Here is a 26,408-nt window from a genome sequence, read left to right as displayed (position 1 = left end):
GAACCATAAGGCTTAATAAAAAACAATTTTTTATTTTCTTTAAAAATAACCCTCCCAACAAAGTCCCATTACTATGACATACACAGCCAAAATAAGTTGCTTCTGTGTCCTTTCATTCAAATCTACTGGGAAGTGCTATGATAAGGACTTGTTCTGTGGCTATTTTATATTGCTTAAATCTGTGAGGGTGAATGTGGCGCCCTCTGATAATGTACCTCTATACTGTCTTCCCCTGTATGCAATGCCTGTTTCAGAGGAGAGTGAAATGGGTGCATTGGAAAGGGTGAGTGCTCCTATGACCATCACCAAGGAGGTTTGTCCAAATTTCTTCTGCCCCCCATACTATCCTCTCATGCCTTATAAACTGCATCCAGACGGACAAGGCAAGCGATCAGCCCAACAATGCAGCAAACAGGGCTACCGTTCCTCTATGGGGAACCATCGTTCTTTGAAATCATATTCAACTTCTACGTGAAAACACTGGCTCTAGGTTATAACGGAGGGCAATTCCATGGCTGAATGCCACTGTAAATGAACGCCATTTAGACCCTTTTACCCCCCTCGACTGAATTCTTACCTCGTTCTCACTTACGCATTTGATGAATTCTGTCTATGCCAATGCAGCCCAAAAGTTATCGCAACTTATAAATACAAATCACCTCAGAGATACAGGATTGGTACAACACTGTACAAAGGCATTTTTGATTACACAATATTCCATTAAACATGAGTCAAAACAAGTGTTGGCTTACTGTAAAAAAAAAATGCATGATCCCTTTTGACTTCAAAGGGCACCCTCAGTATACAACGGACACCTCGATGTGCTTTGAGGCAGATAATTCAAAATCAAAAGGGATATTTCCACAGCTCCCCCTTGAGGAAAACGTCTGACACTACTCACAACTGTAGAGAAAACAAGAGAAGGTACAAGTGCAATTGTTTAAACCGTTACAAAAAAAAAAAACAGAGAGAAAACGAATTTCAGATCGAGGCAACATACAACAGGCAGAGGCCAGAGCTCCACGGCTCTTGTCTACAGGACTTGAGACGTGATCTGCTAAAAACAAGGTGCACGGGTCAACTTTCACCGGTTTCCACTAACAAAAACATGCAGTTCATAAAGCCTTGAGATGAGTGCTTGAAACCCCACGGGCCTGAGGGGAGATGCTCACTTCTGTGTGGCCAACGCCCACAGCGCACCAATGGGCATCTGCAGCCAACAGGCCGGGGGGGGATGCGAAGGGTGAGAGAGAGGCCAGTAAAATCGTGTGCTGAATGTGTGTCGTTTGTGGAAAGAAGTGGCAGTGTTTAAGGCGGTGCATTGGTATACATGGGAAATAAACAAAGGTGCATAGGGGGAATCTAGTGTGTGCACATGTATGTTTGTACTTAGTGGCAGGGCGTGGTGAGGAGTTCTGATGACTGAAGCCAAGCAATGGCGGAAAGTTAATATTTACAAAACAAAGTTCTCGTTTTTGAAGTGTGCTTCATGGTCTGTGTTCATGCATTGCATTACATTACATGTGTGTGAGCCAGTGCTGCATCTGTATGTGTCCTTCTCTGTGCTGGAATGTACACTATGAGTGGGTGTTGTGAGAGAGGTGAGATATATGCTGGTCCGCTCTCTAGGTTGTGTCATGGACAGGCCTGCGTCCGCGAGCGTGGATGCCAACATTCAAAACAGCATTTTTTTGTATTGCTCACTTCAGTTACCTGTGGGTGTGAGTGTAGAGAGGGGACTGTTGTGACAGGTGCATAGGAAGGACTAGGTCTTAAGTGTCAGTATGGTTTCGAGACCTACTGGTCGTGGCAGCAAAGGCAAAATAACAAATATTCCAAAAAAATAAAATTAAAATTAAATTAACAAATAAACTAAACAAAAAAAAGAACAAGAGCATTTATATATATATTTCATCTCTAGAGGAAGTGGATCATTCAGTTACAGGAAGTGCCACATAGAAAGAAAAAAAAAGCCAGATGAGAGGTGTAGCATCCCCTAACATGACGCTTGCACCCCGGACTCTGTATGGTTGGCATCACATTTGGCTGGTTTACAATGCTGGTTTCAGTGTTCGGTGTGCTGAGCCTAATACTTAAAGCACTCATTGGTCTGTTCTATCTTTTTACTTAAGGTTCTTCTTTTTTTGGCTAATTCTGCCATCACCTGGCACTAGCTAAGTCTATGCAAAGTTTGGCTACAAATTACTCTGCCCACGTTGAGTGCAGGATCAGAGGAGTGCTCTCTGCACCTAAAGTAATGCTACAGCCTCTTCCCCCCCACCACCTCTGTAATGGGTCACACTAATGCAAGTCATACACAGAGACACTTCATGGATGCTGGGCATACGCAGTCTACAAAGCTAACACTAAGTGCTAATGTACCATTACATTTATGGCATCCATCAAGGCCATTTAAAAAAGAAAAAAAAAATCGTACTTTTCCCATTTAAACGATAAAAATGTAATAATAGTCATTCATAAAAATTAAAATAAACACAAGAGTGAGGGTAGTCGTTTTGTCCCACTCCTGATTCAAGTGTGTGTGTGTGTGTGTGTGTGTGTGTGTGTGTGTGTGTGTGTGTGTGTAATGTTCAAAAGGGGCACAAACACTGGGCTCCGAAACGTGGAGCTAATTTCGAGGCAGTGTTGTGGTGTCAAAAAACAAAAACAAAACAAAAAAAAACTTCATAGGTTTCACTTCACTCAGTCCTCCTCTCCATATTGCATACATGCATACATTTCATACATGAAAGAGCAAAGGTAGAACACAACACTAATACCATTGCTCTTCTTTAAAAGAAAGTAAGAAAAAAAAGGAACCAACAGAAAGAGAGAGGAACTTGCAGGGGCATATTGGGCCTGCCAAGTAAATCCAAACGGAGATATCTTCATCGTCTTCATCTTCTTCGTGTAGTTTTGGGGACAAGGTGCTGTGTTGAAGGTCACCCCCGATAGACTGTGGTGCTTGTGTGGTGCATTTGAAGGTTCGTCTCGAGCAAGAGGTGGGAAGTGGGCTGAGGAGGGAGGGGCTCGAGTGTGTCAGGAAACGTCTGATGCCGCACCCAGACTTGGTGGGATATAATGAAGAGTGATATGAGGTCGAGCTGTTGGTGTGCTCAGGCAAAGTACATGGTCCTCAGGGTGTCGGTGTGGATCTGCACGGCTTTGGCCAGAGCCTGGGGGTCCCGACCGTTACTCTGACCTGACACGTGGCTGCCTTCCCCACTGCCCGAACAGAAAGAGGAGGAGACCAATTAATTCCAGTTAACACCAACACTGGTAACATTATACTTATAAATACTTCACTTGTGGGTCCTATTTTAGTCATCTTTCTTTAAAAAGGCACCATGTTACTGTGTGAAGAACCAAACCGTGATTGCCATTTCTGATCATGCAAGCGATCGCTAAATTCAACGCCTTCTGTGTGTAATTAGGTTAGGTGTAACAAAACATGAACCAGAGGATATAGTAATCATATTATGTATTCTCAGCCAATCACATTACTCCGGCCATTCATTCTAAGCAGCTGGGTGACGTCATGGCAACATTCAGGCATGATCTAAGCACAATGACACAGGAAGATTTCAACAAAAGAAAACACAAAGCAGCTTTACACAGCAGCTCCTCAGGAGGACAAAAAAGCTAAACTTGAGCCAACATAGTTAAAGAGACAGTATGCAACAACTTGTGCACTTTGGGAAGCACTTTTTTTATAAGCAACTAGTACTAGTATCATCTTCCAATTAATTTTCATGGTATATGATCATGTGAAGGACAGATAAACACACCTGTAGTTCCAAATAGCCGCCTACGCTGTGCACTATGCAGTTCGGTGGTCTGGGTGAGACCACCCCGCGAAAATGTAAAAATAAAAAAAAGCTTTCACATCATGGCATCGCCAACTAAATCACCAAAAAACATGCACTAGCCAGCCTTTATCAGTGCCAACTGTGCTGCTGTTGGTGTTTGTATGGTATTTGCATGCCTTTTCAGCAGTTAGATTGTTAGTTTTCCACCAAACCTCCTTACTGCTGCTTTAAACTGTTACTATGAATAGTCTATTTTGAAATGATGAAAATGTTTAATCAATTTATCAAACACTGACTAACAGTTTCAACTGCTGTATAATTTGAAATCAGGGCCGTAGGACACCAACATTGCCATGAGTTAAATGGCACAATATTTTGTTGTCATTCAGTGCTCACTAGTGAGTTAGTGCATATCGGAGATTTCTGTTTCATTTATCATTAAAAAAAAACCTGCAGAACTTTTTCCCCTGTCACCAATGTGCAGTGAGGTGGTTGAAGCTGCAGTCACTGTCCACACACTCACCTGTCGTGCTCCTTGTCCACCAGGTGGTAGCGGGCGCGGAAGGCCACGAGACGGGCGTAGTAGGCTGGCGCGGGGATGGAGACGGAGCGGGTGCAGCGCACATAGGTGTGGCACAGCTGGTAGGTGAGGATCTGCAGCTCATCCGCGGTGAAGCGGTTGTCGTCCCACAGCACATAGTAGTGAGAGGGGCGGCTCGTGCCCTGTCAAGTAAACAAGTAAACAAGGGTTAATACACCACTGGCATTATAATTAAATTACACTGCAATTTGACTATTCATTCAGTCACTATAATTGTTAATTGTGTTTTCAATACACTGAAATGCATTTACAACGATGGATTATGAATGGTAGTTCAAATCAAAAACAGCAGCACAGCATTAGCGTTCGATAAATAATATAAGAAAATCTGTGAACTGTAACCATCATCTAAATATAGATCCTTGTATGCGACAAGAGACAGTAAAAACGTGCGCAGTAGACCTCAGAGGAGAGGGGATGGCGTGAGCCAAGAATACACTGTTACCAGCGGCGAACGATCACCATGGCAACAGAAGAGCAGTGGCAGAACTTGCCCTGGAAAGTCAAAGACCTCCTGGGGTAGCTCACCTGAATGCCTGCGTGACTGCACAGGTAGAAGTCAAACTCAAAGGGGTGAGTAATGCTGGTGTCCACCGTGGTGCCTGCTGGAATATTACCACTCTTCCCAATCTGAGCAGAGGTGAAAAACAAACAGGTAAAAATATATATTTTTAAACACTGAAGTTCCCAAGTCAAAACAAAGTGATTCTTCACAACTGAATTTAATTATTCCTCTGTTTTGAGGCTTTTGGTGAGCAGTTTATATATTTATATATATATATATTAAAAAAAACTTCAGACACACAGCCAGCCTGAGGTAGTCTTCTTAGCAATCCCCTTAGTAACAAGACCTAGCAACCAATCCCGCAGAGAATAGCTCCAGCGCGTGCATCTTTATGAAAGGCTGTCCTGAGGTAAGAGCCTCTGATTGTTCAGGTATGTTTACTGCTGCAGTTTGTCGTGTGGCGGACAGCAATGTTCCAGAGGTCTGGGATCTCAATGCATCATCACCCATCATATCACATCAAGGCCTGCGTCATCCCTTTCAAACATACAGCTTTTTGTGACCACTTTTCTGAAATGGCATGCTTTTGAACAGACTAGACGTAATAGCAATCGCAATGGCCATCTACTGAATGGAGAAAATTGTATACCCCTCGCCCCTCGCCCCTCTCCCCTACCCACACACATATTTCTGCCTACAACCCCCCCCCCCCCCCAACCACCATCGTCATCACATACACCTGGACAAAGAATCATAAATAGCAGCATATTGTCCAGAAGATATAACATATGTGAGGAAGTGGCTTTAGTACCGACCTCCGTCATGACTGACAGCTACCCAACAGTGGGAGGAGAGGGAGAGAGAGAGAAAAAGAAAGAAAGAAAGAAAGAAAAAGAGAGAGGGAGAGAGAAAAAGAAAGAAAGAAAGAAAAGAAAGAAAGAAAAAGAGAGAGACTCACCCTCTCTGACTTGTCGGCGCAGAAGAGGCGGGTGTGGTGGCGTTTCTGCACCACGATGTAGGTGATGCCCGGCTGGTAGTCCTTCTCCAGCTTGATGCAGGCATCTCTGATGGCCAGGAGCTCGTAGTGTAGGATCTGCAGAGAGAGAGAGAGAGAGAGAGAGAGAGAGAGAGAGAGAGAGAGAGAGAGAGAAATCCAGAAAAAGTAATAATTAAAAGTGAAGCAAAGGTTCTGATTGTAAATGCAGTTTCTGATATGTATGTCATGTATGACTCCATTCTAAAAACTCTGGCTCATTTCACACAGCTTATGTAAATGCTGAAAAACCTTGAGACTAACACAAACAGGAAGACAGCAGAGTCATGCTGCTTCAGCCATATTTGCATTCAGTCATCCCATGAGATCATCCACGATCAGTAATCAGTCAGTCATACAGACTTACTTACTTCGTTCGTGGCCTGTCAACAGACCAAACTATAAACATCACCACACTCTCTCTCTCACTTAACGAGGCCAATTAGAGGAATGTTGACAAAATTCATGTGTTACACGACTCGTGATCTTGCCTCAAATATGCAGCTTCCGCTTTCGAACAACATTTCTGTATCACTTATTACAATAAGTCTAAACAAAAGTCACCCATTGAAATAGTGTTTGCCTCGAGTCTACATCGAATGAAAACCATTCGAAGACATATACATGCACATATAAAGATGATGATATAAACAGCTCTTTCAGGGACTGGAGAACTTAACGACAACATAAACAAACTTAAATAATTTGCCACTGCTAGTTTTGTTCTACTACATTTAGTAAATCTTTCAACTTCCTCAACAGGGAAGATAAATGAATCTAGTTGAAACTCAGGTCAACCACAAAACTGGAAGAGGTGTTAAAGATCAGCCATCATCCACTGTCCATTTCATTGTTAGATCACCTATATGGTCCTTGGGAAATTACCTACAGAAACTGATCCTTTCTTGTTCTGATAGTTACTCCGTTTCAGTTCCATTTCACCTACTTTCATTTCCACCAACCAGGTGGCACAAACAGCTGACTTCACTCATTTTGAAAAAAAAAAAAAACTAAAAGTGAAATAGACATGAGCAGCGTTTCCCATTTTAGCTACCAAGGGGAAGAGTCCGCGGTGGAGCCGGAGACCATTTCACAGAGGGGTTAGGGGTTGTGTGGTGGTAGAGCCGGAGACCATTTCACAGAGGGTTAGGGGTTGTGTGGTGGTAGAGCCGGAGACCATTTCACAGAGGATTAGGGTTGTGTGGTGGTAGAAGAAGGTTCGTTGGTTACCTGTGGCAGCTGTCCTTCGGGAACTCCGTCCCTGTAGAAGATGATGCGGGTGGGCTTGAAGCGCGTGGACTTGTAGAACTGGATGAGCAGCTCACGCACCATGAATGAAAGGTCCTCGATAATCTCCTGTCTGGGCCTCTGCACCCGTACCGTGGCACAGTACCTGCTGGGGTGGGCGTCCATACTGCCCACCACCTACAGACAGACAGACAGAGCAGTGATGAGGGAGGGTATTAAAGGAATTAATAGTCCAGGGCAAGATAGTTTTAAACATGTATTGGGCAAGATAGTTTTAAACATGTATTGCAGTTTTAAACATGTATTGCAGTATCAAGTATGTCATGAAAAAGGTGTTTTAGTCCACTAAAGCTATAAAGAAGTGAGTCCTCTATAATTTATGTTTAGATGTACACATGGAATGAATGCATGAGTAATTGGGAGTCAATCTTCTATCACCTGTTTGAATCGGCAGTGTTATAGTCTTAGCATAAGTAATTAGCAAGTCAGCTAATAAGCCATGGGGAAGATACACACGGATTCAGGCCTAACAACATGCTCACCAGGGGATCAATAAATAGGTCAAAAGCAGCCTGAGAATTTTTTGGAGACGGGAGAAAGCTGCTCAAGGACGCTGCCCAAGAAAATGCTTTATAATGCTGACTACACCAACAGTTAGAACTGTAGGAGTTAAGCTTCTTAATGGCACATGAAATTATTTTGGACTTGTCTAAATCTCAAGTGACAGAAAAAGATGGGTAGTCTCTACCCAATGATCAGTAGTGTTTCTACGACACTGGCCACTTCTTGTAGGCGCTATTTTCAAAAGGAATAATCTGGATTTTTTTTAACCTAATCTCTTTCTGCTATATAAACTGCAGATTTCCATAAAGCCGCCTTTTGTGGTATTTATGTCCTGTTCCAGGTAAATGTTATTGAATTGTTAAGAGGAGGTGCCAAGTATGCAGGACTGTGGATAAAAATTTCAAAATAGAAATGTGAACCACATCAGGAAACTATTGTTTAGCGACACATGTCCGTACATTCAAATGTAATGCTTTATTGAAAGCTGGGACTATTTCAAGTGATTTTTTGGATTTTGTATGCAGCATGTAATTGCATATGCATGCCATCAAACTGAATATTAGTTATGAGGTCAGCTTTAGCAAGAGCAGTAACCACTTTCTACTTGATCTGCATAGATAGAGATAAAAGCCTACGTGTGCACGCAGCCAACCAACCAACCAACCAACCAACCAACGAGCACAGAACCTTGTACACAAAAACAATGACCAACAACTACAACGTGAATGGTGTGAGCATATGTGCTTCCTAGAAAGAGCTGTATTGTTTACATGTAAATGCTGTGAGCAAGTTTTCTTATTTATGACGCTGTCTGCCTGTCTGTTAGCTTTCACCACATGATGTGTGGAGTAATCAGCAGCGTAGGAGCAGGAGCTGGAGCTGTGACGGATGGCAGTTATGTTGAAAAGAAACATCCAGAATATAACTCTAAATCAGTCATGTGCCACATGTTTATGTCTATTAATAAAAACATAACACACTTGAAAAGGAAGACCGTTGATACAGGAATAAAAACAAACACAGGTGGAGCAAAACAAACCATAACGAGTAACTAAAATAAACCCCATGATGAATGGACTATTCTAGAGCTCCCAAACAGCTTGCGGTACATGTGGAAGTGTGTGAGTGACTGTTGACGCCCAGGTTACAGGCTGGCTCCTGTGGGACTGGACGGAGTCATTACATGTGTCCAGCAACCGCCCATTACACTATGATGCATCGTCATACTCTGACCACAACACGTAGACACTGTTCAAATGCAGACACAAACTTACACACACGGAAACGCCCACGGAAACGCCCACAGAAACACACACACACACACATTACAGCCCACTGGTCCATAAGCCCGCATCCACACCAACAGACTTTCGCTCTCTGACTCAGCGCTGTGTCACCATCTCTTGGCAACCATAAGAGCAGGATGCTCCGCACCGCCTCGGATCGTCAGGGTGAGGGGTGATGTCATTTCCTGCCTGCTCGTGACTCATATGCAAACCATCCGCTCACTCAGACACTCCTACCCTTAACTCTCCACCTCGCTCTCGGAACACACATCTGCCCCGTCTTTCTTCCTGTCATTCTGCCACAACACTCGGAAACCTAGAGGTGGTGGCCCTGTAGGGCCCAGGCAGGCAGTAGGAGGTACTGGCTACCACAAGACAAGAAGGTCTTCATTATAGTTCATTATGGCATCTTCTCAAGTATCTTTTTACTAAAAATAACTCTTCTCCAAAAATTTTAAAAGAGAGAAGGATTTGGCAAACCTTGTTGGATTAAAAACATTCAGCCTTTAGGAATGTGTTCTAACTGTATTCTACTTCCTTTGTCAGTGTGCTGCGTGGTTGAAACAAAATAAATGAAGACAGATATGCGAACATGTTTTTTTCTCTAATTTATTGTATAAACTTAGTGAGGGGGGGAAGGGGTGGGGGTTGTAATTCATTCAGAGACAAGCCATTGTTTTTTCTGCTGACACATTGTAAGACAGTCCCCTCCACAGTTATTGGCAGCCCTGGTAAAGATGAATAGTTATAAGAAATTCACCCTTTGGTGAATTAGCTTGGTCTCACATCAAAAAGTTATAAAAATCCAACCTTTCAATTGAAGTAATTTTTTTGGAGAGAAAAATAATCTCATAAAGAAATAATTATTTTCCACATGGGCCAAGATTGTTGCCACCCGTGCATTTAATATTTTTTACAACCTCCCTTTATAAGGCCAATAAAACATCACTGAGTCTTCTCCTATATTATTTCATTAGGATGGAGAAGACAGAGCATTGAATTTAAGACCGTTCCTCTTTATAGAATCTCTCCAGATCGCCCAGGGTCCTAGGTCATTTCTTGTGCACTCTCCCCTTTAGCTCATCCCACAGGTTTTCTATGGGGTTAAGGCCAGGGGACAGAGATGGCCCTAGCAGAAGCTTGATTCTGTGTTCAGTTAACCATTTTTGTGTTGATCTGGACATATGTTTTTGATCATTGTCCTGCTGGAAGATCTAACGGCGACCCAGTTTTAGTTTCTTGGCAGAGGCAGCCAGATTTGGATTTAAAATGCCCTGGTATTTCATGGAGTCCATGATGCCATGTACCCTAATGAGGTTCCCAGGGACTTTGGAGGAGAAACAGCCCCACAACATCATAGCCCCTCAACCATCAGGTTTTCAGTATAGTCATCCTTCTTTACACACCAAACCTACCTGAGTGTTTCTGGCCAAAAAGCTCAATTTGAATGTCATTTGACCATAGATCTCTGTCCAATGAAAGCCCCAGTAGCTTTTAGGAAACTCCCACCCTTTATCTTTCTGGTTAAAAGAAGGGAAAGGCTTTTTTTATGACATGCCTTCCAAATATCGGTTGGCATGGAGACGGCGTTTGATGGTAGGTTTGTACATTTACATTTAGTCATTTAGCAGACGCTTTTATCCAAAGCGACTTACAATGTATACACATTTTATATTTACACTGATGGCACACTGCACATCAGGAGCAATTCAGTGTCTTGCTCAAGGACGCTTCGACAGGGAATCGAACTAGCAACCTTTTGATTACTAACCGACTTCTCTACCTCCTGTACCACTGTCGCCCCGCTTAGTAGACTAGGTGACCCCAAAATGCTACTTTGTTCTGTAACTCTCGAACAGTGATCCTTGAGGATGTGTTGCTTCTCTTACCATACTCTTCACTGTGCATGGGAGGCAAAATAAACTTGGGTCCTTTTCCAAGCAAGTTTGTAAAAGTTTCAGTTGATTTGAACTTTTAAACAGTAGATATGGACATTTTCTGATGAGTAGCTATTTTTCTGTAACATATATACACATTTTTACAATATATTCCCTGACTTATGAAGGTCAACACACTTTTACCTTTTTTGATTTGTGTGTTTGCTTATCTTTCCCATGTTGAACAATAAGTAAAGGTAATTTGGCCTGTGTGTCACCTCCTATTCATTCCCCAGTGAAACAAGTCATTGATTACTGCCTGAAAGCTTGTTAAAAATAATTATTTCTTGAAGAGGGACTTTTTTTTCTTCGAACCCTTTTTATGAATCTTTCCCAGGGGTGCCAATAATTCTGGAAGGCACTGTGAGTGTCTGTGTGTGTGTGTGTGTGTGTATCTGTGTGTGTGTGTGTGTGTGTGTGTGTGTGTGTGTGTGTAGCCAAACTTACCGCAGTGATGGAGGGCTTCTTCCCATCCCCAGCTGGTGGGTGTGTGACGTCTGCCCCCAGGAAGATGACAGGCTGCTGGAACACTGCAGACCTGAAGGGAGGGCAAATGCGGAGTTAATTAACACACATTTCACCTTATCAAGAGTTTTTCTTCACTCCAATTATGCTGGACGACAAACATCGCTAAACATTCACACACATATCGATCAAATCTAATGACCTTTGGCCAGGAAAGACCTTTAATATCCTTAACAGCTTAACTCTACTCAAAACTCCCAAGATGTAAGACTGCAGCAAGGACTTTACACTGTAATGGTTTCGGTCTTTTTTCAACCGTTGACTAATAACAGCTGAAACAGCTTAAGACTTCAGACAAATATTCCAGATTCTATTGCAGTTTTAGCTAACTCCAATGTAACAATGTTCACACAAAGCAATAGACATTTACATTTAGTCATTTAGCAGACGCTTTTGTCCAAAGCGACGTACAATGGAGAGAACAGTCAAGCTAAGAGCAATAAAGAACATGGTGTAACAATAAATACTACTTTACATAAGAATTAGAAAAACGACCTAGAAAGGAAAAAAAAGAAATAGAGCAAGCCTATCAATCCCATAAGGTTTACATACTGATAAACCTATATGTCCTGCGCATTCATTTGGATAAAGGCATCTATTAGATGACTGTCAAACTTTCAGCTCTAAAGGTAATTAGACAAAAATACTGTCAAAATACCTTGCAAATGCTCTACAACTACTGAGGCCAAACTCACCGTTGGTGTGGGACAAGGATGTTGTTGATGCCGCCCAGCTTAACGTTGATCTTGAGGCAGAGGTTGGAGAGGGTCTGAGGAGACGTCTTCACCACGTTCTTCACCTGCACACACTGAGTCGCCATTCCTAAGAGGGTGTCTCCAACCCGCTTCACCTCAGCTGGGGGGATGAGAGAAAGAAAGAGAGAGAGAGAGAGACAGAGAGAGAGAGAGAGAGAGAGAGAGAAAGAGAGAGAGGAAGAAAGAAAGAAAGAGACAAAGAAAGAAAGGAAAAGAGTGAAGGAAAGAGAGAGGGAGAGAGTAAAAGAGAAGGAAAGGAAGAGAGATAGAGAAACAGAAAGAGGGGGAGAGAGGGGGGTGAGAGAGAGAGTATGTGTTTAGTGTATATGAAGCATGAAGGGAGGTCTGGCCATTATTTCTCATTCTTGCTTTCTCAGTTGAAATTAATGACTAATTGGATACTTGCTAAACAGCTGATCCCACAATCTTATCATAGAGCTACGTCAGCAATCCCTGAAAGGACTAAATGGACTGTTTTACTACTTAGCTGAAATTATGAATGTGTAAAGTATCTCTCTCTCTCTCTCCCTCCTACCGTAGACTGGGGTCTTGCCGGGCAGGATGACGATGATGAGCTGCAGGCCAGAGTAGGTGTTCTTCAGGTGTCTGAACATGGGCTCCACGCTGTCAGCTCCCTGCGCGTACTTGCAGAAGCACGGCTGGCCCTGGATGGGCATCCCAGCATCCTTAGAGATCTTGCGCAGCTGGTCCGTGAAGTTCCTACAACACGTGGTTCCATTATTGACAACAGCTAGAATTCCACCGTTTCAGACAAAACAACAAATTCAATCCAGAATAGTCTCTCTTCACCGGGAAAAACAACCATAGTAGCTGTAACAGCCTTAATGCAAAGAAAACTGCCTTGTGCTTGAACTCGTCTTGTGTCTTAAATTATATAATCCGCTAGCCTGACGTTGTCATACTCATAATTATAGTCAGAATATGAGTCTGATACTGCTCCATTAGGCTGTGATTATGGGGCGTGTTTCAACCGAACCAGGAAAAAAAATGCCTCTTCGCTCAATTGGATATACATACAACCAATCAGAGCAACGTAGTATGACCATAAAGTAGACCATCGGTGCCAGCTGATAAATTAAACTTTTACCGGATCCCATAGGAAGGACGGCAAAAACATCTTTTCGATCGACAAATGCCTTGATCACGTTTCTCTTTCAAAATGAATGCGCTGTCGATGTCTTCTAAAACAGACTCGAATCTAAACATCTCAGCTCTCCAGCGGCAGCCATGTTTTTTGAAAACGAATTCAACCCAAGCTCTTTGGGAAATGGTTGATTACGTTACTGTTGATCATCTGTCCATCATCGTATAAAGCCCGCTCTGACAATTTGATTGGTCAGTACAGCTTCTGGTCGGGCATAATTCCTCCTCAACGGAGCAATGCCAGACCGAACTTCCCGACCTCAAATATTGTGGGTGGGGCTAAGTTCGTCTGGTACCCAGGCTAATAATCCGCACCCTGGTTTTGGTTTTACACACAAGTTCAAATCTGTCTTTGCTCCACAGCTGGTTCTTTGGACCTGGTGCGTCAGGAGAACTATAGACATGAAAGCCACTAGTGTGTCTCTTACAGGCAGGAACAGATGGTCAGAATCAAACATGCAGAACTAATTGGGTAAAACAAATTGGCTTTAATATTTAGTGAAAGCCTCAGGGAAAACATGTTACTTAAAAATAAATAAATTCATAAATAAATAAATACATACATACACATATATATACACACACACGCAAGACAGACAGACAGACAGACAGACAGGTGTGTGTGTTTGTGTCTATGTATATGTATATGTACACACACACAGAGAGACAGACAGACAGGTGTGTGTGTGTGTGAGAGAGAGAGCCCTCTGGGCATGACTTACTTGAGTACTTCACACACACACACACACACACACACACACACACACACACACACACAGAGAGAGAGAGAGGTGTGTGTGTGTGTGTGTGTGTGAGCCCTCTGGGCATAACTTACTTGAGTACTTCCTCGCGGCACTGCTTCTGCGGGGCGAAGCAGGCGATGGCCCACACCTTGATCTCGATGCCGTTGTAGAACTGCTTCCCCCTCATGTCCCACACGCCCTGGTTGGGAGTGGCGATCGCTCGGTTCTGTAAAAGATCAAAGAAAGCGAAAGTTCAGCTTCAGCCAGCGGAGAGTGCCCGAGTGAAAACGGACAAATCAGTAGGCCCACATGTCCTCCAGGTTTTCAGTTCATAACAAAGGTCACCGAATAACTAAGTAATATACTTATACTTATTTTGTGTAGGTTCTGAGATTTTAAGACAAGGATCTGTCCAATGACAGCGGCGATGTCTTCTCTCGGGACAAAGAAACCACCCTAAAATAACGGATCTGTCCAATCACAGCGGCGATGCCTTCTCTCGGGTCAAAGACGCCACCCTAAAATAACTGATCTGTCCAATCACAGCGGCGATGCCTTCTCTCGGGTCAGAGACACCACCCTAAAATAAAGGAGTAAGAGGGCTGCTCACCCGGCCGCCGTACTGCAGGATGGGAGCGGGCAACACTCTCCCCGTCACTTCAGACATGTCGTCCTTCACCTTGATGCCAAACTCTTGAATGTAGGGGTCCAGGTTGAAGTTGGCGTTCTTCATCTGAGGACAGTCACACAAACACCAAATCACAGCAGAGCCGACATGACAATCTGGTCTTGATTCAAAAGGAAAGGGGTGCAGGGCTCTGAATGTTTTAACAGCACAGCTCTGTGCTCTGTACTGTAAATACTGTACTACAACAGGGGGATTAGTCCAAAAAGCTACATTGTAATCACAGTGCTTAAGGTGACATTTAATTCATGTCTAAAGTGTTTTTTGTGTCTTTGTTTTGTCACTTTTTAATTCAATTCAATGACAGCTCTTTTTTTCACCACAGACACATGCCCAATTGTATGAGTCATCCCAAAATACATGATGAGTTATTTTAATGAAGAGCCACTTGTCAAGAGCTAGTGAGTGTAGGAACACATCCAAAATCTGAATGAGACATGGTATAATTGCTTCCTGCCAAACACACGCTTAGTTAAAATAAGCAGCATGTGGTCATAAGGTCAAATACAGATTCCGCTAACAGCATTTTCACACTTAACTAACTGCTGCACCAGCTAAGCTGTGCTTGAAACTGCAGGCACACAGCTGGGGGAGCCCTTATTAAATCTAGCTCTTGTTCCATTTCAGTTGAGTCATGAGTTTAAGGGTTTTAAGTTACCTCTACCTTTTAAAACTTAACGTTCTGCATTTAAGGTGAATTTTGGTTACAGTGATCAACAACTTGCACTAACACATCCAGTCAGTACAACAGGTGTATTATATCCCCGCAGAGAAACTTTGAACATGTATTCACCTACCTCAAAAAGCTGAGAGAAAAATCTCAGCTCAGTGTGCTTAAGTGATAAATAACCATGTGCACTTTTCATTAAACCTAACGATAATCTAACTTTAGCATTATCATCTTAGAACAAGATGAACTAATCTAAAATCTAATTGTGTTTGTTAATTCATTACATATTAAGTACATGGTAACAAGAATAAATGGGGCCCACTTTTTCTGTTGCAGTACAGCCCCCGACCACTAGGTGTCAGCACTAACCAGCCTGCTGATCTCCTCTTGTCTGTCCGGTGCGGAGCGCGCCGTGGCTTTGATCATGGTGGAGGTCTGATTATCCGTCAGTTTCTTGATGCAGCGCTGACCCGCTACTATGTTACAAACCTGCCAGGGAAGGCAAACACAAAACCAACGCTTCATAAGAACCCAAAACGTGTGAAACAGGTAAATCCAGTCCCATCCAAGAGAGAGAGGGGTTGATATTTGACTCCAGACGTGGCTCACCTCCAGGGGCAGGTAGGTGTGCTTCTGCTCCTGTCCCACCTGCAGGCAGGGCAGGTGAGGGTACTTGAGCTGCAGGTTGTACTTCTGCTTGAAATACTGTGCTACCGTACACTCCACTGTCTGGCCGCTCTCAAGCTGCAAAGGAAAGCTGGAGGAGAAAAAAAAACAAATGAAAAAAAAAACAAAGAATACATCTGAAATGTGACAGGAGGAAAGGAAAGTCATCCAACAACATTAAGTTGTTCTCTATATGCATGTAAAAAGTAGAAAAAAATGTAACGGCCAAGGAGTCACATTATCTTTTTTTTATTTTTTTTTAACTTAGAAGATAATTCCAACTAAAGCTTGTGGACCATATCTCATGGTTAACCACATTCCTAAATGAGAAGATTTCTATGTGTGAGTGTTCGGTTTAAACAGGCGTGACCGAATGGGCGCTCACGTCTGGTGGCTGGCGGGGCGACGTGTCACATTGCAGACACGATACTTCCTCTTCATCTGACCACAGTGCGTCACCTCTACCTTCAGACCTGCCGACAGTCACCAATGATAGGGTCAAACACACACACACACACACACACACACACACACACACACACACACAAACACACAAACACACAAACACACACAGAAGGAGGAAGGAAGAAAGGAGGAGAGGAATAGAGCAGGGATGAGAGGAGGTGGTGGTTGCCATGAAAGTGGGGAGAGGAAGACGATGAAAAATGTGTGCAGGAGACGTCGGGGGGCTGCACCTTTGAGGGTCGTGAGAGGCCCACCTTTGATCTCCTTGGTGAAGCGCACCCTCTGGGAGTCGGTAAGGGTTTTGGGCTGCTCGTCGATGTTGCGGATGTCCAGGACCTCACACATGAACTCAATCACTGGCTGTGCTTTGTAGAAGGCCGTGGCAGACACTGCAGGAGGATGGGGAAGTGATAGAAATGCACCGACAAAGTCACTTAAAAAGGTCCCAACATTGGCCATACTGCGCTGAAATGAAGAGGGTTGTATCGTGGCCAGCACGCCTTCTGCACTTGGATATCAGAATGAAATCCTGCCGTCGTTCATCAAGCCTGCCTCTGGAGTATGCAATTACCCACTATGTAACTATAAATACAGTCATGCATTCGCATGGGGGGGGTTATTGCTGTTTGACTCCTTCGCTTACTCCTCAGCCTCTGTTCTTTAGAGAAATGGCCACTTACCATCTATATTGAGCATCATCTTCCACATGGCAGGCCTGACAGACTGATGGAAGCCGAACCACACCTCCCGGCCTCCGCCCAGGGGGTGGTAGTAGCCCTCCGGGGGAGAGAAGAAGGAGCGCCCCACAGGGGTGTACCTTAATGAGGAGGAGAGGAGGAGGAGGGTTGCAGTAGTGGAAATCGGCCATTTGCATTATCTTTTCAAAGTACTGTGAACTACCAACTTTATTGGTCTACACTGAAGACGGTCTTAAATACAGATTTGAACAATATACGAGTATGTGAGCATGGTGTGGCTGTGTGAGTATGTTATCTGTGTGTGTGTGTGTGCGTGCATGAGAGAGAGTTGAGAGAGAATATGAGGCACCTGTCTGTGTGTGTGTGTGTGTGTGTGTGTGTGTGTGTGTGTGTGTGTGTGTGTGTGTGTGTGTGTGCATGAGAGAGAGAGTTGAGAGAGAATATGAGGCACCTGTGTGTGTGTGTGTGTGTGTGTGTGTGTGTGTGTGTGGGTGTGTGTGGGTGTGTGTACGTGTGCATGAGAGAGTTGAGAGAGAATATGAGGAACCTGTGTGTGTGTGCGTATGTGTGTGTGTGTGTGCGTGTGTATGAGAGAGATAGTTGAGAGAGAATGTGAGGCACCTGTGTGTGTGTGTGTGTGTGTGTGTGTGTGTGTGTGTGTGTGTGTGTACGTGTGTATGAGAGAGATAGTTGAGAGAGAATGAGGCACCTGTGTGTGTGTGTGTGTGTGTGTGTGTGTGTGTGTGTGTGTGTGTGTGTGTGTGTGTGTGTGTGTGTGTGTGTGTGTGTGTGTGTGTGTGTGTGTGTGTGTGTGTGTATAGAGAATATGAGGCACCTCATGGAGGCCAGGTGTCTCATGGCCACGTCCAGCGCCTGCACCGAGTCCAGGGGCACCTGCATCCGCCCGCTCACCAGCGTCTCCTGCAGCAACCGCCATGACACTTTGGCCAGAAAGCGAATGGACACCTTAAAGATGCGGTCCTTGCCCTCGCCCGGGATGGTCACTTCAAAGTCCACCTGAAGGAGGAAAGGGGAGATGGGGAAGGTGAGGAGACAGAAGCATATGCCACAGGTCTGTGTGTTTGTAGATTTATTGGGTATCATTTTGCAAAAGAGAGACAGAGGAGAAACAGACAGAAACAGGAAGACTCTGATAGGGAGAGTAAAGCAGTCAAAGGAAGACAAAAAGGTGGCGCAAAGAAAGAAAGAAAGAAAGAAAGAAATAAATAAATAAAGGAAAGAAAGAAAGAAAAGAAAAGAAAGGAAAGAAAGAAAGGAAACATGTTAAGCATGTTAAGTATATAGTTATAGCCACACTGCCTACCTTCTCGCTCCCAATTGGCAGAGCCAGCACCGTGTAGATGTTCTTCTTGCCATCATACACCGGCTTCCTGTCGCCAAACAGCTGAGGCTTGAAGTGCTGCACCATGTACTCCACTACCTCCCTGCGGGGACAGGATCAGATCCATGTCAGCGACACAAAGTGAAACGCACAACGCAACATACTCTCCCCTACAGGACAGACATGATTTACCCAGCAGTGCACGCAAGGCGTTTTACAGAGCCCAGAGCCTGAACACCCCTAGAGCGAGCACTGAGGCAACAGTGGCATGTAAAAACTCCCTTTTAACTGTAGAGGGTTGAGCAAAGCACATGTGTGCTATCTGTTAATAGGTCAACATGAGGTATGAGGTAGAACTTCCTGGTCAGAGTAGGGTCACTTCCGGGATGCTTTAGGCGTTCACAATGACAAGTTTTCCCAGTGGTTCGCATCTAACCAACTGTGCATTTCAGGTTGGTTGTGCATTTCTGTACTACTAACTCGTGCGGCCTGTGCCGTCAACCTCTGCCAATGGTTTCCTGAAGCATTCCCTGAATCATTTCTCAGATGATCAAGACCAGACCGTGGCGGCGAGTCTGGTTTTTGAGCCCGTGTCACTCCACTAGCTCCTTGTGGCCGTTCACATTGAACTGAAGTCATCAATGCTTGCCTACAAAGTGACTACTGCGTCTGCACCCGTCTGCTGCGTCTGTACCCATATACCTGACCCCATCACTCAGGCTAAAGTGACTACTGCGTCTGTACCCATCTACCTGACCCTCATCACTACTGCGTCTGCACCCATCTACCTGACCCCATCACTACTGCGTCTGTACCCATCTACCTGACCCTCATCACTACTGCGTCTGCACCCATCTACCTGACCCTCATCACTACTGCGTCTGCACCCATCTACCTGACCCCATCACTACTGCGTCTGCACCCATCTACCTGACCCCCATCACTCAGGCTTGCACTCCGTCTCGCCCACTACATTCCTCCGAAGAACAACACCTGCCATCCCTTCACACAAGGCAATCCCAGCCCACACTTATTTTCATCTGTAATCCCTTGATGGTGAAACGAGTTACCAAATCAACCGTCTCTATCTCCAAAAATCACTTTAGGACTCATCTCCACTTTAGGACTCATCTCCTTCTTTCCAAACACCCCTTCCTTCCTTCCTTCCTTCCTTCCTTCCTTCCTTCCTCTCCCCTTATGTCTTTCCTAAACCCCTTTCGCAGTCCACACCTTGATCTCATCACTTCAGCGCTTTGTCAGGTTGATTTGAACTAGTCCGGTGATGCATCAGATCACCTCGTTTACTTAGCTTAATCGTACCTTTGCTTTAAAAGCGTGCGTTAAATTAATAAATGTTCACGACATTATTGTTAAAGGAGATATTATTTGATTTCAATCACATATACTTCATAATGTTAAATGCAGCGACTGTGACACAAGAACAGGATTACATCTAAGCCTGGACTTAATATTATAGTGCTGAAATGTCTCTGCAAAAAGTATCAATTAGTCTGGGACTGGCCTTACTCCCCAATCAGGCCTGCAGCAGGCTAATGGGGATTTGCCTGATGTGTGCAAAAAGAAAAGTAGGTGCTGATCGCCGTCACACAGAACTGTAACACATCTATCCAACAATAGCCTGACTCAAGAGTTCCCAAGTCCCATTGAGAAACACACTCTAGCCAATAAATAGACACTCCCAGCCATGCCCCTGACACCCCCACTCTCTCCCTCTCCCTCTCTCACTCACACTCTCCCTCTCTCACACACACACACACACACAAACCAAGCCCCTCCTCCACGGAAGGTGTAAGCCTTTCTCAGAGGCTTGTCTAGTCTGGTAATTAACTGAATTAGGGATCTATGTAAGGAGCCTTTTTTCTACTTATTTCTGGGTCAGGCTTTTTCTGATTGAGGAGGATCAAGCGGGGAGCCCCGTCACCCTCGCTGGATGAAATACAGCCCGTTCAGACTCATTGACCACGGGTTTGGGCCGACTGTAAATATGCCTTGCGTGTGTGTGTTGACATGTAGCTGACACGAAACGACCCCGCTAGGCACCTGGCCTGCATGACAAACGGGAGAATCTCAAGCGAGGTTAGAGGAAAAAAGCAAGACACTGGTGGAAGCTTCCTGCTCCAACTTGTTATCGTCTCATGCTAGACCAAGCATTTAGAATTCAGGGCTAAATGGTATAAGAACTAAAGAAGGGGGCCCATCCATTAAGCATCAGCAGACACATGTGATATGGGACTACTGGTAAGACACTGGGTGAGCAGGGCAAGAGCGGCCAGCCAAGACAGCTACCTGTTGACTCGTCGGGGGCACTTGTCGGGCTTGATGTCCACCTCGTAGTGGAAGACGTCCATCTTGGGGATCTCCACCTCAAAGTAGTTGGCCAGGAGTTTGATGGGTTTGCCCACGGTGCCAAACCCCGGACGGCGCGGGGCCTGGAACACCTGCTGGAGGGGAGGGGGGTAAGGCCCCATGGGCACTGCAGACAGGCAGGAAAGAACAGAGAGAGAGAGAGAGAGAGAGAGGAAACAGATCAGGGGGGTGGTTTTAAGAGAGAGGTGGGGGGGAGGGCAGAATGGGAAGGGATTGTGAGAGCAGAAAACCAAAGTTAAAGTTAAGGATGAGATTGCAAAAGTAAACAAATGGGGAGTAAAGGGGATGGGGAAAGATGGAGTGATGAAGAGAGAAAGAGGAAGGAGAAGTGAGAGGGATAGAGACAGAGCCATGTGGAGGTCGGGAGGATAAAAATTGATTGTGGCATTGAGATGAGGGAGGGGGTAAGAAAGAATTGAAAGGAGCAGGGGGAGAACGACAGGATTAAGAGTGGTAGAGTGTGTGACAGGAGAGGAGGATATGAACGAGGGACAAAAGAAAAGGAGGGTGACAAAGACGAAGGGGTAGTCAACAGGAGGGAGGGGGAGGGAAAGACAAGGCAGAGAAAAGATTGGGAGAGAAACATATGCACATTTAGTATTACGTTCACAAACAACATCACATACTCATCTCATACTCTTTACTTCCTGACTCTTCCACTCTTCTAAAACATTCAATATCATTTAGTAAAATAGACCTATACAATTTTGGACAAAAGAGCTCATAAACTATCAGGAACAATCTCTTTACTACCAACTAACACAACAACTGGCAGAGACCATATAATTAATTTAGTGCTTTCAAACAATCCCCCCCTCCCCCCGATGCTCCAAGACCGTGTGTATAGTTGCATGTGACTCATCCACTGGATGTGACAGGATACACTTTAACAGACCAGTAGTGTTATGTGACAGGATACACTTTAACAGGCCAGTAGTGTGATGTGACAGGATACACTTTAACAGACCAGTAGTGTTATATATGTGTTTCTCCATCATGTCACCGTTCTGCAATGGCCAAATGTATTAAGATGTGGTGAGGGAGGGAGTGACTTCTTTTGGCAGCCACCGAGGCTGATAAACTCTCTGATTATGGGATAAATGGTGGCCATTACTCCTCCTTACACACACTGTAATGTATTTATGTAATCACGAGAGGGGGGTGGGGGGGGGGTCTGATGGGTACAAGAGGACTGGTAGAGATCTGATGTTTCAAAGGGGGCCCACGGCCTAACCCCTCCATCCCAGGAGAACCCTCCCTCCATCACAACAAAGACCCCAGCTGCCCTCCTTCTCTATCAAAAAACTGGAGAGAGAGAGAGAGAGGAGAGAGAGAGAGGGAGAGACCGAGAGAGAAAGAGAGAGAGAGAGAGAGAGAGAGAGGGAGAGACCGAGAGAGAAAGATAGAGGGAGAGACAGAGAGAGAAAGAGAGAGAGAGACAGAGAGAGAAAGAGAGAGAGAGAGAGGGGGGGAGTGACAGAGAGAGAGAGAAAGAACTAGAGACAGGGAAGGAGCCCACGCCACGCCCCCACATCTCTCTAACTCCACCAACACAAATACGAGGGCCCCCCAAAACATTCCCAGGCTCACCATGACGACTCCACAGCAACACGTATTGTCATGGAGATAAGGAAACCTGGGTGTGAGAGTGCAAGTGAGTGCATGTGTATGTGCGTGTATGAGACAGAGATAGAGAGAGTGTGTGTGTGTGTGTGTGTGTGTGTGTGTGTGTGTGTGTGTGTGTTGGGATCTTGGCCTTATTCATCCAGCAACAGGCGTGACGGAGCCACTCCCCACACCACGGGAGCCCCCAGCACATCAATCTCCCAATCTTCCCACCAGCCCCCCATTCATAAGCCCAATCAGAGACCATTTAAAGGGCCAGCCACGCAAGGCCACGGCAACAATCCACCATCACAACTCCAAAACCCTCTCACTGGGCAAACTAAACAGAGTGTTTCCCCACTATCACTATAAACCCATCGTACATAAGAGCTCAATGCGCACAAGACTCGATAAGAACCAAGAGCACAATTTCATGCTGTCACAGTTTATTATGCAGTACTAGTTACTTCAAAGACATCTTTTTTGAATGGTGTCAGCTATGCGGCAGGGCATACAGGGACAACGAACAGACATCAACGAACAGACATCTTATCTCCACATTGTACTGTGATGCGGTGATCATAAATACCCCCCCCCCACACACACACACACACACAACATACTTTCACCCAACAAAAGCAGATGGTTTGAAAGCAGCAGCCACGGCTTCAGCACCAGGGAACAATAGTCGCACCCTTAGACAGAGGGAGCGAGCAGCCAGAACCGGAGCAACAGGGAGGCTGTCGATTCAGAACCCTAAATCTGCCAGCACCAACCTGGTTGTGCCTGGCATCAGGATCTCCAGCTGTCTCACCGTAGGCACAAAAAGTGTGTGTGTGTGTGTGTGTGTGTGGACAGGAGAGTTTGTTGAGTGAGTGTGCACTAGAGTGTGCAGTTCGCTAAAGGCACCACCTGGCAACCCCCTCCCCATTCTTTCAGCCTTTGACCTCTGACAGATTGTTCTGTGTCCCTTTATTTGGGACGGTCATTCCATGGTAACCATGGTGACCTCTGTTAAGAATTCTGGCCACCACTTGCCTATGTTAAGATGTTGCACTGCCTTGAACTATTTATATAGATCTTGCTGAGGATATTGAACAAAAACACAATTAAAAGGGTATGTCTCAATAGTCAAATTGTATTACAAAAAAAACAACAGCCCCAATGACAATTTTCAATTATATTTACGTCCCTACAAAACACGGCACAAAGGAGACTCTGGATTTCTAAATGAGAATATACCACTTAGTACACACTCAAGTGTCAATATCTAGGACATGTTTTATTTTCAATTCCTTGTAACAACTTTGACAAATGAAACTGCATAGTCTGGAGGTTTAGTGACTACACACCAAAAGACATGCCAAAAGAAGCCTACAAGCAAGAACATGGCTGAGAAATGCCAAACAGACCATGTCAAAGAAAAATACATCTCTGTGCATGAACTGGCTAAAAGGGCTCCCCTTCAGCTGTCTTCCATGTCTTGTCTCACATGAACCCTGGGTGTCAATGGTAGGCCTAGATGTTCCTCTGGTCTATGACCAAAGCTAGCACTGGATGAGATTGAAAGCAAGTGATTCCCTAACGAGGGGTTCACACTTCAGTTTCCTGAGCTGAGGTTACGCTTGGACTAGGCCTTCTTTGTTTTGTTTTCTTAAAAAATTACATTAATTCAGCAAGACTGTCCTTCTTGTCCATTACACCATTTCACGTGGAAGAAATAACATGAACCAGGATTAAAATCTCTGGCCATCTGAAAGCGTATAGACACCTTAACTGTGGTCATGTAGATTACCTCTCAAATGTCAATTTACTGTATCAGGAACTAGGGAACTAAACCTACTTCACACACTACCTGATCACCCTCATAGAGAATAATGCATGAAGTAGGTCAAGCGACACCAATAAATAACAATGCAATGCCTTTAAAACAGGTAGGATGTTATTTGAGGGGTCAATAAACTTTCATGGGTAAATACAATTAGAATGATCTGTATATAGTTATGGAAGGACACCGTCTGATTTACAGAGGAAACACTGAAGCAAGCAGAAACATACAAGTTGCTTCAGTTAGCTTGCATATTACAAACAGCTTGCAGGTCACACCACTGAACAATGACCCAAGTAGATCAAGACATCAGTAACTCTGAATTATGCACTTTGTGTGGGTACAAGCCATTCCAGGGACATTTTAATACACTGGCATTTCAAAGCATTGTATGTTTGCTTAATTACATTAAGGGATGCAAGTGTAATGATCATTTAAATCTTATTTATAGACTTCAGCCAGGAGTTTCAGCAGACATTAAGTATCAGGACAAACAAGCAACCTGAAGTTACCACAGATGGAGACCGTAGTAAAAACTGGGCTAGTTAGAGGGCAAGGATTAAAGGTACACCTCAGTATTGCTGAAAACGAGCTGGTTGGTCTTATACATTCTCTAAAGAGCTCGCACTTCACATAAGCAAAATTAACAACTGCAAAGTTTACACCCTTGGTCAAGGGCTAAGCAATTCACCTGGTTGCATTTCGCCACAGATGGCGCTATGACACTTAGTTAAGCAGACTATTATTTAATACTGACCCCTCCAAGGCCCTCACAAACTTGTCAGAAAACACAAGTACGATTACTTATTACTGACTTTCCTTTTCAGCTATCTTACAAATGTGTGTTGTTGTGTTGGTTAGCAATGATTTATTTATGTCACTGCAGTCATTACATAATCCCCCCCCAGATGCAAATGGTCAGGGACATTCGAGAGCACTGTTAATTGCACTGTCCCCAACAACGTCAGTGCACATTTTAATAGCAATAACACAGAAGGACGGGGGGTTTTTTGGGGGGGGGGACTCAGGTCCCTGCGCGCCCGTGAGTTTTCAGGGAGGTCCAAAGGGTGCGCCCAGCTGCTTTGGTGGAAGGCGGGCTTTACCTCGAGCATCTACGGTTAACAATTCCCACGACCCCCTGCCCCCGCCCCTGACCTCGGACATTGTCAATGCACTCGGCAGCCTGGCTTTCACTATTAAAATTAAGCCTATGTACCAATGGCTTGCTAACTTTAATGTTGGTCTATAACAAAATGTTGCACGTATTAAAATAACGTTGAGGCACCACCAAGAACATGAGACAAGAACAGATGTTGCTTCTTCAGAGCAAAATAAGAGTCGTATAATAGTTCCCCCGTTATGCTTTTCAATATTAGTCCACCTGGAGACATAATCTACCAAACAGAAATGATAGCATAGAAAGACCTACCAGCGCCAGATGGTCCCGGCTCCATCCCATCCACGTAGCCGCGATTGTCCAATACACAATCCAAAGCTATATCGCCACAACGCCGGCCGCGTCAGGCTGGAAGCGTTTCAGACTTCCAGCCTCCTCTCGGCGTGCAGGCTTTTCCTTCCTCGGTAACCCCCCGCCCCCTGCCCCTGCTGGAACCCCAGACCCGCAGAGTTGTAGCTAACGACAATAGCTCTCTTGCTGGTCTCCCCAAGCTGTGCTCAGGCAAGGGCTCTTAAAATCGCCTTCCACTCTCCAAGTCTACCCTTAGGAAAAGGTCTTGATTCGGATCGACTGCTAGAAATGCCCGCGGCGCTGTTTGGTGTTGTAGTCTGTTGTATTCCTGCTCACCGTTCAAGCAGGATTCTCCAGTGGAACAAAAACGGCCAGCCCTTCTCCCCCGATTTCCAACAGCCCCCCCTCCTCTTCATCGTTTCT

At 44.7% G+C, this 26,408-nt stretch overlaps 1 protein-coding gene across 3 annotated transcripts; it reads right to left on the bottom strand.

The window, feature by feature from the left end:
* Nucleotides 1–12: 12 nt before the first annotated feature.
* Nucleotides 13–26,408, bottom strand: ago1 (argonaute RISC component 1). Of its 3 annotated transcripts, none has more exons than XM_042705212.1 (19): nucleotides 25,947–26,408; nucleotides 21,004–21,190; nucleotides 18,679–18,799; nucleotides 18,190–18,371; nucleotides 17,337–17,473; nucleotides 16,887–17,045; nucleotides 16,577–16,664; nucleotides 16,135–16,282; nucleotides 15,895–16,014; nucleotides 14,781–14,903; nucleotides 14,263–14,396; nucleotides 12,799–12,983; nucleotides 12,204–12,363; nucleotides 11,431–11,521; nucleotides 7,179–7,373; nucleotides 5,874–6,008; nucleotides 4,939–5,040; nucleotides 4,333–4,532; nucleotides 13–3,225 (listed from the first exon to the last, which is right to left on the bottom strand). In XM_042705212.1, exons 1-19 carry the CDS (start codon nucleotides 25,969–25,971, stop codon nucleotides 3,117–3,119), a joined length of 2,601 nt encoding a protein of 866 aa, XP_042561146.1. In that variant the 5' UTR covers nucleotides 25,972–26,408; the 3' UTR covers nucleotides 13–3,116. The 3 variants fall into 3 exon arrangements, with proteins under 3 accessions (XP_042561146.1, XP_042561147.1, XP_042561148.1); XM_042705213.1 differs by having other exon boundaries at nucleotides 16,911–17,045; XM_042705214.1 differs by lacking the exons at nucleotides 13–3,225; nucleotides 4,333–4,532; nucleotides 4,939–5,040 and having other exon boundaries at nucleotides 5,638–6,008.

This window comes from Clupea harengus, unplaced genomic scaffold (genome assembly GCF_900700415.2).
Source record: "Clupea harengus unplaced genomic scaffold, Ch_v2.0.2, whole genome shotgun sequence".
Lineage (NCBI taxonomy): Eukaryota > Metazoa > Chordata > Actinopteri > Clupeiformes > Clupeidae > Clupea > Clupea harengus.
This window is presented reverse-complemented; position numbering and strand designations above follow the sequence as displayed.